Raw genomic sequence first — 13,174 nt, 5'->3', positions numbered from 1 at the left:
TTTTGAATGATTAGCAATTAATATTTTTATTGAAAATGATTTTACAAATGGGCCCTAGCGAGGAGTGTTACAGATGAAGGTACAAATCGTCAACAGGGTAAAGGAAGAGAGCAAGTCCTCAACAACGGTGTCCGTCTAGGGGTTTCCAAAGATGTTACATATAAGATCGGTAGCGATAGTGATTGTTCAATTGAACAATGAAAAGTTTATGAAGGAGGCAGATCTGGAAAAGAGATTTAGGTGAGCACGTGAGGCTTAATGGTGGAATGAATGGTCGATTACCTTCTTGAAGGTTGTATTAAAGATGTACGACGTAACAAACGGCCACCGAAGACTCAAGAGAGAACGAAAAGAGACATAGGAAATGTAGTTTGACGGTGCCTATGGTGTATATAGGAGATTAGGGTTTTAAAGGTAAGACCGTAAGTTACAAATAGACATAATAATGATTGATGGGAAAAAGCTGTTTTTGACCAAAACTTTGGCCAAGGGTGATGTGGTTTGACGGTGGCTGATGTCAGCAAAAGGAGTCCATATTTCTTTATTTTAGAATTTAATTTTCTCTTTTAATAAATATTACAGATAATCAACAGAAATTATGAGGGGCTCAAAGGGATGCAAACATAACCTTAGTACATCTACTTCGATTCTTCTAAATAAATGAGGTCCAACAAAGTTTAATAGCGTGCTTAGAAAGAATTACATCCCCCATAATTGGAACGAAATGGTGTCCCACCACCACTTAGGTTAAATTCAATTAAATGTAATCCGGTTAAAATCAATTAAATCAGATCAAATCAAATACGTTTCAACAAAACCGATTTTAGATTGAAACCTGATCCAAATAACCAAATCTCATAGCCGATTTTGTTGAGCATATAAACAACTTTTCCTTTGCAAAATGAGATTATTTTGGAACTTTTACTTAAATTCATTTAAGTTTGCACAAAAATTACAATTTACATTCTTTTCTCTAGAACTTTATTCTATCATGTTTGTATGTATTTTATTATATAATAAACTTAATTTATGGTGGACACAAAAAATTATTATTATAAGAAGTTACTCAACTAAGAAAACCTCATGCATCCAATATTATTTTAATTTTAAATTCTATATAAGAATGCAAAAGTATTTTGTGTTTTCATATACAATATAATGAATATTATTATGCCACATTTTAAGTTACGAAAAAAAAAAAGTAAATGTAGTGTAGTGTAGCTCTACACATTTCCATTTAATTTGAGAGAAGTAATGTAAACCTAAATCAAAGAAGGGTGAGGGAAAAATAAAAACCAAAAAATAGGGAGGCCCAAAGCAATTCGACAGAAAAAAGAATTTATTACAAATGTTTTTGGCGGGAGGGGAGGTAAGTGTATAATGAAAGAAAGATAGAGGAAGTGGTTGCGTCATGTACAATGATAACTTAACTCAGGGTGGGTTGGTCTAGTTTGAATCTCAACTCAAGGCAGTTTCTTTGGTTGGTTGAACCATGAATCCCACATGATTAAAAGAGCACACACCCCTTGCCGCCTGCCCACATCTCTCCTCTAATAATATCTATATTCTATTTCTAGTTTTCTACGTGTATCAAGCATATCAAGAATTTACTGGCTTCCGCCCCAGTAGCTATATATGTCAACCACATGCCTACTACCTACTAGTTTCCAAGTTTCTAGCTCAGTCAACCAATGATCACTCATTTTTAAACATTCGACCCAACAAAGGTACCTTCATCATCAACAAAGATACCATATCTCTATATATGCATATTTATATGAATTTGTTTTTTAACGTTAGCTTATGTTTTACACAAGATATGACATGATTGGACAGGACCGTCCCTATGTCAATCGGACAAAAAATTGTCATCCAAAAAGGTGGGACAATGACTCACTCTCGATATCTCATGTGTACAAAATACATAAATGCCCATCTTGATAATTAAAAAGAGTCCTAGAAAGCTTATCCATGCTGTTTATTTCCTATGTTAAAAACATATCTCAAGGCTTTGTTTATTAGACGGGAATGGATGTGATTGTATTAGATGAGACTAGAGAAGCTTTTCTATGGTTATTTTCAAATAAAGATGAAGAATGCATTCCATCTTTTGCACACATGAAAGATTAAGTGTGTGACCTTGTTCCAAAATTTTTGAATGTGAAAAAATATTGCAATTTTTATCTCATTCACATTGCTTCCGATCCAAGTTCAGTGCATCCAACCACAGTGCAACCTATTTTTTTTGACATATACACGTAACAAATGAAGCCTTATATCATATCCTCCTACTGCAACATTGGTACACCTCATAATTTGCCCAGTTTTTGCCAAAAAAAAAAAATTATAGGAATAAATGTTGAAAATGAGGGGAAAGTCAGTTCCAGGGAAGATCATTTTGACGTTATGCATTGCCAGTTTTCTTGTTGGAACACTTTTCACTAGACACACATGGCCATACGCACCCATACTTAATGAAGTTCATTTCAAGAATTATGAACAGAAGATGAGATTATTATCATCTAAAGAATGTGACCGAAAGCGTGTAAGTACTCAGAACTTGAATCTTCATTTTTATCAAATCCAAATTTATTTCTAATCAACAACGAATAGTTTCTTTCTACCAGAAATTGGTCGAAGATAATTCAGGAGATATCATGGGAGAAGTCGCCAAGACTCATCAAGCCATCCAGTAATTCCATGGCTAGATTTGTTTGTTATAAAGGACATGACATGTCCTAGGGCAATATTTGAGAGACCAAAAACACAATCTTTATTCCACATTTTTGGGTGGTACCAAAGAATTGCATTTTTTGTCTTGTCCAATTCACCATCAAACAAAGCTTTATACAAGACTGTCTTGTTTTGTTTTGTTTTGTCTTGACCTACGTTAGCACTAGTATTTAAATGTGTAGAATATTACTCAAAGATCCACTATCTTTTTGTGTATTTATCTAGATCATTGGACAAAACAATATCCACATTAGAGATGGAACTAGAAGTAGCACGTGTAAGTCTACTCGGGCCCAAATTTATGTCAGAAAGAATGGAGGCATCTAACAAGACATCTCTACAAAAAGCATTTGTTGTCATTGGTATTAATACAGCTTTTAGCAGCAAGAAACGTCGAGACTCCCTTCGAGAAACATGGATGCTTACTGGTTCACCTTTTATTCATATTACCTTACCTAAATTTGTTTTTTTTACTATTCAGTATATCATTCCAAATGCTTGCCCCAACTGTAAGTAAATGAGAACCATAAGTTATGGGACCTATCGGTAGGGACCTACCCTATGTTGGTTGTGGGACCCATTATAGGGTATACCCATTTTACTATTTAGCAAAATGGAAAATAGCTAAAATTACATATTGACACTATGCAGGAGCAAAACTAAATAAATTGGCAAAAGAAAAAGGGATCATAATAAGGTTTGTGATAGGACACAGTGCAACACCTGGAGGTGTTCTTGATCAAGCCATTGACATAGAGGAGGAAAAGTATCATGATTTTTTGAGGTTGAATCATGTGGAGGGGTACCATGAGCTCTCCACAAAGACACAATTGTATTTTTCGACAGCTGTCTCCATTTGGGATGCGGAGTTTTATGTGAAGGTGGATGATGATGTACATGTAAATTTGGGTATGCTTGTGACTGAACTTGCACGCTATAGATCTAAACCAAGAACTTATCTAGGATGCATGAAGTCGGGACCCGTGCTCTTTCAAAAGTCGGTTTCCTTTCTCTCATCATTTCTATAATTTGATTCTTTTTGTTTGTGCTGGAATGGAAATTATGCATATTGTATCGTACATTGGATTTAATCATTTCAGAGCTAAAAAGTGAGCACCAAGGCCCTGTTTCTTCATTTCACGACTTGTAGAGAAAATAATACCCCCCCCCCCCCCCCCCTTGTTTAGATATAGAGTTTTCCAGATAAATGATTATTAAAACTTGTTAGGGGGAAATGACAGCAGTCATTAGGAAATGGAAAGGAAAATATGGGGGAAATTTGTTAATATGACTTAACGAGAAAAAGTCTCATATTCATGACTTCCTTTATTAAGTGGTTCTTTAAGTACTAAGCAAAAAAAAAACTCATCATATAACTCAGCATGTTAAGTTCTCTCTGTATTAAATCTATTAAGCTAAAAAGAACCAACACCTAAATGTTTATTTTGAAAACTAAATTGAGCAGAGGGGTAAGATACCACGAACCGGAATATTGGAAATTTGGGGAAGAAGGGAACAAGTACTTCCGACATGCAACTGGACAGATATATGCCATCTCCAAGGATTTAGCAACATATATTTCCATCAACTCGTAAGTCATAACACATAACAAGTTTCATCTCTTACCTTCATTAAAGACATGTTCATTTAGTGTTCTTGTTCTTTTACAGGGGTATTTTGCATAGGTACGCCAACGAAGATGTCTCTTTAGGCTCATGGTTAATTGGATTGGATGTTCAACACATAGATGATCGTTCCATGTGTTGTGGAACACCTCCAGGTCACTAAAAATATTTCATTTTTCTCCTATTAACAACATTAGTCCCGATATTTATTAGTATTGTTATGTGATTTCATATCCTGTGTAAAAAACTGAGCATGTATGTATGTATGTCAAATTATTGACTATTGGTCGTTATATGTGAACTGCAGATTGCGAATGGAAAAAACAAGTAGGGAATGTATGTGTAGCTGCATTTGATTGGTCATGCAGTGGAATATGCAAATCGGTTGAGAGGATGAAATTTGTTCATAACTCTTGTGGAGAGGGAGATGGTGCTGTTTGGAATGTTGATCTATAAAGGGTAATTAATGTCAACAGTGAAAAATAATAAGCAACTATTTGGAGAAGAGGCGAGAAATTGGATCAATACATAAGCTCTTTTTCAATCTGTCTCTTATATGTTTTCACTAGGTTCTTGATTTTTATTTTACCATAATATTTTTATGACTTGTGATTAATAGAATACATATAGTGTTTGGTATGATGCAATTGAGAATAGAGTGGAATGGTTAATACCATTGGAATAAAAAAAATACTATTTGTTTTGTGTGATAGAATGGAATAGATCATTCTTGAAAATGCCGTTCTTTTCTGTTTGTTAACTTTTATCCTTAGTGAGTGTTTTTCTACTTAACCATGAAATCGAGAAAAAATCCAATACAAAACATTTATTTTATAACTTTAGGCTTTTAACTAAATTATAATTTTATATTCTAAAATTGGGTAGATAATATAATTCTTATTATGATTTTATTTGGTTTTAATGAACTTTTTATTTTTGTTTTATACGCTTGTAAATAGAAAATTCATCAATTATAATAATATAATCTATTAAGTAGAGTTAAGAGTATATTTGTATTTACATATAATAAAATTTTAAAACTCATAAAAGTTCATTTTATCCATACAAATATCCAAAGATGTCGTTTAGAAAAAAGTAACCAAAGATGATCATGTAATGGACTGATTCCATTACTTCACTTCTTCCGTTAATCTATCCATTCCATTCCTTCCTCATATCAAGCAATCAGATTATGTGTGCCTTTCTTCAAATAAAAATCATGGGTGTAGGGAAAATGTATGACTTGAGTTGTATGATCTTGGAAGAGAGACTATTATTCGTATTAATTTCATCTAGAAGTTATCTAAAAGAATTCTTTTTAGTTATTGATTTGACTTAATGAATCTTGATATCCAATCTTTAAGGTGGTTTTCGGTATGAAGTAATCCATTAGGGATGAAATGAAGCATTACTGAGAAATGTAAAAAACTAAAAATCATGTTTGTTTGATACAAAATGAAATGGAATACGAATTTTTCTCGTTAACTGATTTTGATTCCATAAGGGAGAGCATTTTTTATTCATTCAATTAATGAAACTATATATTATAATTATAAATTACTTTCATTTATATAATCTTCAATTATACTAATATTTCTAAAAGAAATTCAAAACTTCAATTAAATCTTTTTTTATTTTCAAAAAAATTAACTAAATATGTCTTTTATAACAACTTTATGTCCAGTTTTCTTGGTATTTTTATTTTTATTTGCTAGCAATTCTATTGGATGCTAAATAATTCTTTTGTAACTATATGAAATACATATATCATATATTTTTTTATGAAATGAAACATGCTTATAAGTAATCAAGTAAAATTTCTTTCTTAATTTATTAGTTTAATTAATTTTAGTTCTCTATTTACATATAACAAGAAAATTATTTAAATAAATCATTTCATTTATTCGAACCAACCAACCAAACATAATAATAGCATGTTAATGATACATTCCATTATCATGCTCATTTGATCTTTGTTGTTTTTTCCATTTCTTTGTGAATTCATTCCATCATACAAAAGAGACATTAATTGGTTTGGAGATCCAAAAATATAGTTTTTGGTTGAATTAATTAGTAGATTTCCATTTTGGAAAGATGAGAATGGTTGGAACAAGTCAACACATTCAAAACTTAACCCTAAACCATGTAATAGATAAATTTATAGCATTATTACCATGTTTACAAAACATCAATTTCACTATAGGTAATTATCTATAACATTAACAATTTAAGATTGAAAGCAAAAAAAAACAAATAAATAAATAAAATAAAATAAACATTCTCAAGTTTCACAACCTAAAAGAAAAAAAGAGATGTATGTATTCAATCTAAATAAACACATCAGAGAGATCTCAACTTCAACATCCATCTTTATTGAAACAAGTATGTGAATTAAAAGATAAACTCTTATAGCACAATATAATTCTCATTACCTTGTAGTGATGCAAGAAACATATGGTGATTTTGATGTCGTTCACAACAGTGATAGTTGTGATATCAATCAATGTTTGCTTCATGGCAGACAATTGGAGAAAATGTACTCGATATTGCAGAAGAGAATCCAATAGCCACCTACAATGTAAGAAATGTGATTTGACTTTTGAGTAGTGTAGTTTAGGTCACATCATCCCCTAGTTTTGGACTTTACCTAATGCTACTATTCTACTTTTTTATAACCCAAAAAAGTGTAGAAAAAGTAGTAAAGTGAGTGCTACTGAAATATTTTAAATGTATCTTAATATTTGACAAAATGAAGGAATCTTGTGAAGGGGCGTAGGAAATTAAGATATTGTGTTACCTATAGATCCTTATGCTTCATATCAATTCTTCTAGAAGTATACAAGATGAATGAAATATCACAAAATATATAGCCTTTCAAATCCTCCTTCAGTTTGCAATTTAATTCATTATAGTGTGAACTAACAACCCTTATCCTCAATTACTTAGATATTTACATACTACTTCGGTTTTCAAGAGACTATTTGACATTTTGTACTCATCATGTCCCACACTTAAAGGCTAGAAATTTAAACATCCATCTGTTTGTTTAGTCAGGAATTCATAAGAGAAAAGATTCATATGCCAACCAAATTCATTGTCCAGTCTAGCATTTAGAACTCCTTAAAGCACTAGAAATGCCTACACCATATTTATTTGACAATGAATGCTTAACTCTTCAAAAAATTCTTGATATACATAGCTTTGGGGGAAGAGGAACATGATTATAACAAGTCAAGACATTCAAATAAAAACCCTAAACCAGGAATTTGATAGATTTAGAACTCATTGTCATGTTTTGAATGCAAGTTGTCATGTTTTAGAGGCATCAGCTACACTACCGGTAATTACCTATAACCATTAACAATCTATAGCTGAAAGTAAACAAAATTCTAAAGTTTCACAAAAAAAAGCAAGATCCATATAAAAAAAACACATAGCATTGATGTTATATGAAATGAGTTTTCGGATGGAATGATAATTATACCAACATTCGTGAATTGGAAACGTCTTACCAAAAAATTTATGCAATCAACATATAGGTTGAGAGAAGGTATCCACACCACCTATAAGGGATGTTTAGTTCTCCTTCCAAGTCGATGTGGGATCAGGTGCAGGTAGCTATGATACCATTTGTGACACATCGACACATCGACACATGCCCTAACTATGATACCATTTGTGACATCCCCCTCCGGCACGTATCACAATATTGTCCACTTTGGAATCCCGACATGAAAACTTCCCAAGGGGTCACCCATCCATGAATTTCTCTCGTCTATGCACACTTAATTACAGAGTTCTTATGGGATCTGCTGCCCTCTCGACTTTAAAACACGTTGTGATAGAGAAGGTATCCACACCCATCATAAGGAATGTTTAGTTCTTCTTCGCAGCCGATGTGGGATCGGGTGCAGGTAGCCACCCACATTGTGTATCACAACACGTTTTAAAGCTGTGAGGGCAGCAGATCCCACAAGAACTCTAAAATTAAGCGTGCTCGGGCAAGAGCAATTCAGGGATGGGTGACCTCCTAGGAAGTTTTCATGTCGGGAACCCAAAGCGGGCAATATTATGATACATGCCAGTGGGGGATGTTACAATAACGTAAGACGTTATTTTGTTAAAGGTTGCTGGCAAGTACAAGCATTGGATCCATGACGCGCCATGACAAGCTTTTTAGAACCTTTCTAAATACACTAGTTAAAATCAATGCTGTCAAGATCGGGATCATACCTAATATCATTTTATGTGTTGCAAGATCGTGATCATAAAATCGGAATGAGATCAGAAGATCCTACCAAAATGAACTTATATTCAAATTTGCTCTTAAGGTCTTGGGTGTGCAGTATACATTATTACTTGATATTGATTAAGACGTTAATATGAAGTCAACTTTAACATTTTAAGCATGAACCATAATTTTTGTTGCTACAAACCGTAAAAATTAGGAATCAAGCATCTTATTACAAAAAGAAACAAGATCAGCTTAAGATCCCAAATGAAATATCAAGAGTGTAACATGCCTAATTCGTGAAGAATTGATGAAGTTATGATGCTCTATAAGGCTTTTCACAACTTTTGATACTCGATTTCAAGTTGAATAGACCAATTTTTCAGGTTTGACCATATAATAAAACTAGAAAGGTAGGATTGGATCGTGTTAAGATCTTAAGATCCTAGTCAGTATCCTAATTTCTCACTAGAGATCTTGCTTCATATAGATCCTAGTAATATTGGGATCATTTTTGGCTTACAGGATCGTAAAAACGTAAGATCTTAAGATCAATATCGGGATCTTAACAACTATGGTTAAAAACCACTAATAGTTTAATCAAAACCGTTAATGGGTGTTGCTAAATAGACAATCCATGGACATCCTATATTAAAACTCAATTTATGATTAACTATTTATAACTAGTTTTTTCATAAAACAATGCAATTTCAACCGATAAAAATAATTAAACAACTGAGCAATATGTCTATTTTAAAATAAAATGTCTTTTTAGCCAACCCAACCACTAAGATCATCCACATCCGTGCAATGTCAATTAGTCATTCAAGCATGACACATCAGTTTTGCAATTACGTCTACATCAATGCAATATTATTCATCGTTCAAAAGTTGTCCCCATTGCCACGTCACCAACCATTTAATATTTTGTTTAAGGATATCATAAATAATAATAATAATAATTATTATTATTATTATTATTATTAATATTATTATTATTATTATTATTATAAAATATCATGAGTATAATTATCTATAAATCAAATAAAAATTATTAACATTATTATAAAACATGAAAATCCAAATATTACAAAACTGATCATCGACGTCATCATATTGGTTCCAAATTCATTTGTAATTAAGGAGGTATATATATATATATATATATATATATATATATATATATATATATATATATATATATATATATATATATATATATATATATATATATATATAATAGGGACTTGTAATGGTCGTGCTAATCACGACACATGGAGGTTTGTTTAGAAAAAATGTTTACAAATCTTAGAGCATCCACATCGCCTCTTGCAATCTCCTTTCAAAGTACATGTAGACTTCGTTTGCAAGCCAACTAAGCATATGTCTTTCAGCAGATGAAAGGCTTGCAAATCATAAATGGGACCCATCATCTTTATATAATACTATTTATATATTATATCCTTATTTTTATTAACATTCTAATTAATCAATTTCCTTTACATTATTTTAAGCACGATAGGTTCGATCATCAAATATTGTTTTCAACATTATTTTTTTATAGACTAATGGTCAAGTTCGTTATTATTTGATGAGTATTTATTTTAATAATTGTTTTTATTTAGATTACACATGGTCATTACTTATACTATTTTATTATTGAATTAATATTAAAGTAAATATCTTATAAAAAAATAAAGTAGTTATTGATGTGGCAGTGAGGACCACATTTGAAAGAAGGTTGTTATTGCACTGATGTAGAGGTAATTATAAAATCTGATGTGTCAAGTTTGAAAGACTAGTTGTATTGCACTGATATGGATGGTCTTATAAGACAGTTGTTATTGGTGTTGGGAACTAAAACATAATACATAACATAAAATAGAAACATACTTTACTATTCAATGAGTTTACAGAAATATGTTCCAAATAATTCACAATTAATTTCACCTAGAAAGCAGACCAACAACATCTTCCAACTTGTTGAGCCGCATAGAAAAAAAAAGTATTCAACTATTGAAAATAAATTAGGAATGTTGATTTATTGAGTAAGATTACATGCATCAAGAATTTTACAAAATGAAAATATAATTAGAAATACAGATGCAATTAACATCGGCCTCAGGGTAGGTATGGGATGAATTAACATAAATATGAGCTATGAAAAATTATCATGTGGTAATCTTAACTCTATTCCATATTATATTTTATATGTAGTTGTAAAACTTCTTATCCACAAAAAGGAAACAATTAAACATAATAAAAGGTCATTAAACCTAAATGAGATTATAATAAAAACAATCCATATTACTTTTACCTTCTTTGGGGGTGAAGCTCCTTAGGGGACTGGTAGCAAAGACGCGGGGTTTATTAGCGGCCTGGCCATGATGAGAGCGGTCAATGCTGTTGATTTGATGGGTCTTCTTCCACAACTATGTGACCCACAAAGTGAGCTCCTTTTGCTTCGATCATGTATGGGAATTGCAAAATTTTTCTTTGGTTTAAGGACATGCCAACTGATGCACATAGAATAGGCAGGTTTGTTTTTTTGACAAAAGATTGTGCAGGTCTATCGAGTATATAGTGGTATGAGGTTTCCTCCTACGCATTTGTAGTCTCGAGCGCCCAATCATGGGCATTACAAGACCACATCTTACGTGACAGTGGCATATATGGTATGGAATTTGATTACCTATGTGCTTTGACTCGTCTTCGCGATACGATTCCGGGATTTGACTGTAGCGGTTTCACTAATTAGGACACCCCCCTAAATCCCAAAAAGCATTGGCGTGTGCCATTTTTAGCAAAATCGTCAAAGATATGGAAGTCGACTTCGACATGACTATTAGACAGAAAGCAGTTTTTGAGTGTCTTTGGGCACCTCATGCTCAGGATTTTCTGCTAACTATTCATATTGATGGCCTTGGCCAACACATGTCTCCTGTAGAGTACCGAACTATCCTTCGTTACCGCCTCATGATTCCTCTATTCCCAATTGACGAAATATGCCCAGTTTGTCGCAAGGCATGTTTGGACACTTTTGGGGAACATGCGGTTCTTGGTAGAGAGCTCCCTGGTTTCAAGTACCGACATGATGTGGTTAGGGGTGTTCTCTTTGATGCTTGTCAGCGTGCTGGTATTGCTGTGAAGAAAGAAGGGTCAGTGAACTTTTTGACGGACCCGCAGGATGGAAGATCCACACTCAAGCCGACTGACATTTTGGTCTTTGGATGGATAGGAGGGAAGCACGCTTGTGTGGATCTTACTGGGGTCTCTCCTCTCGTCGTTTTGAGGAGTGGGGGTTTCACAGCAGGGCATGCCGCTTTGAAAGCTGTTGCGTGCAAAGTGGCAAAGCACGAGATTGCATGTATAGAAAATCAGCATGTGTTTGTACCTTTTGCATTTGATACATTTGGTTTTCTCGCGCCAGAGGCGGTGGAGCTCCTCAACAGAGTCCAACGAGTCATGCATTCTAATGTTATATCTCCTAGATCCACAGATGTTGTTTTCAAAAGAATTTGTTTTGCCATCCAGAAAGGGCTAGCGGTGCAGCTTGTTGCCCGTTTGCCTTACATAGATATGTATTGAGCTATATTTGATATCAATCAATATTACTTATTAAAAAAATCATGGATTTCTTACGATTAAATTTTTTATAGATATATATTACAATTTACATTCCATTAAAATAAGATAAAATTACAAAAAAGGTCCCTATGGTTTACTAAAGATCACAAACTCAGTCCTTGCTTTTTTTTGACGAACATGGTCCCTGTGGTTTCCAGAACTTGCATGAATGATACTTTTTGCTAAAACCATTAATTTTATTCCGTTAGTGTGAGGATAGTTTGGTCTTGAAAAAATTGCAAAAATGGTCCATGTGATTGTTAAAATTATATGGTTTAGGTCAAAAAGTGTTTTGTGGTGCATCTGTGGTCCAATTTTGGATACACTGTGCATTTTTGGTCCAAAATTGTTAAATTTAACAGCTTGGTTGTTAACTTTTTTAAAATGATAATTTTACCCTTAGGGACTATTTCTGCAACCAAACTACAAAGATCAATTCTGCATTTCTTCTTTTTAATTTTATTTAATTAATATACAATAATTCTTTTAATTAATTCCTTTTTAATTTTTTTTATTGGATTAATTTTTTTTAATTATATTACTATATATTATTAAATATATTTTTTAATCTATAATATTTATATATTAATAAGTATATTTTATTGGATTATTAATTTTATTTAATTATTTCTTTTTTTAATTTTTTAGGAAGATCCCATGGAAATGACATTGCGTAATTAAGAACAATCAAGCATGAATCAAATGATAATAGAAAGAACACAAGATGTAAATAATTTTGTTTAGCTCAATTGATGTCTGGAAGGTATTCTTAAGTGTACAAGTTTGGCAATATATGAACTCTCTCTCCTAACATTTAAGACTACAACACTATTTATAGTAGTGCCCTCAATAGACTCAAAATACATAATGTGACTAAGGCCTAAAGTACAACCTCAATGTTCACACTAAAATAGATAGATATATAAAAGTTTTATCACCTTCAATTTAAACAACACAA

General features: G+C 32.5%; 2 protein-coding genes across 2 annotated transcripts; both read left to right on the top strand.

Moving 5' to 3' along the window:
* The first annotated feature begins 1,600 nt into the window (after nucleotides 1-1,600).
* Nucleotides 1,601-4,863, top strand: LOC145115731 (putative beta-1,3-galactosyltransferase 8). The gene is made up of 8 exons (XM_079052088.1): nucleotides 1,601-1,727; nucleotides 2,351-2,545; nucleotides 2,628-2,692; nucleotides 2,959-3,161; nucleotides 3,385-3,730; nucleotides 4,199-4,324; nucleotides 4,404-4,513; nucleotides 4,666-4,863. The coding sequence occupies exons 2-8, from the start codon at nucleotides 2,357-2,359 to the stop codon at nucleotides 4,812-4,814; spliced, it is 1,188 nt and encodes a 395-aa protein (XP_078908214.1). The 5' UTR covers nucleotides 1,601-1,727; nucleotides 2,351-2,356; the 3' UTR covers nucleotides 4,815-4,863.
* A 6,546-nt stretch (nucleotides 4,864-11,409) lies between these two features.
* LOC145114226 (uncharacterized) lies at nucleotides 11,410-12,897 on the top strand. Its single transcript, XM_079050229.1, has 2 exons — nucleotides 11,410-11,811; nucleotides 12,865-12,897. The coding sequence occupies exons 1-2, from the start codon at nucleotides 11,410-11,412 to the stop codon at nucleotides 12,895-12,897; spliced, it is 435 nt and encodes a 144-aa protein (XP_078906355.1).
* Nucleotides 12,898-13,174: the final 277 nt, after the last annotated feature.

Source organism: Lactuca virosa, chromosome 5, assembly GCF_052849685.1.
Source record: "Lactuca virosa cultivar CGN04683 chromosome 5, Lactuca_virosa_CGN04683_v6, whole genome shotgun sequence".
Taxonomy (NCBI): domain Eukaryota; kingdom Viridiplantae; phylum Streptophyta; class Magnoliopsida; order Asterales; family Asteraceae; genus Lactuca; species Lactuca virosa.
The sequence above is the reverse complement of the archived record's forward strand: the minus strand, read 5'-3'. Positions and strand labels throughout refer to the sequence as shown.

Bases quoted from the DNA above. Each gene is read 5' to 3' on its own strand.
- LOC145115731 (XM_079052088.1), top strand. From the start codon at position 2,357: ATGTTGAAAATGAGGGGAAAGTCAGTTCCAGGGAAGATCATTTTGACG. The intron at 2,546-2,627 runs GTAAGTACTCAG...TCTTTCTACCAG, and splicing joins AAGAATGTGACCGAAAGCGT to AAATTGGTCGAAGATAATTC. The intron at 4,514-4,665 runs GTCACTAAAAAT...TGTGAACTGCAG, and splicing joins GTGTTGTGGAACACCTCCAG to ATTGCGAATGGAAAAAACAA.
- LOC145114226 (XM_079050229.1), top strand. From the start codon at position 11,410: ATGGAAGTCGACTTCGACATGACTATTAGACAGAAAGCAGTTTTTGAG. The intron at 11,812-12,864 runs GTCTTTGGATGG...TTAATTTTTTAG, and splicing joins TCAAGCCGACTGACATTTTG to GAAGATCCCATGGAAATGAC.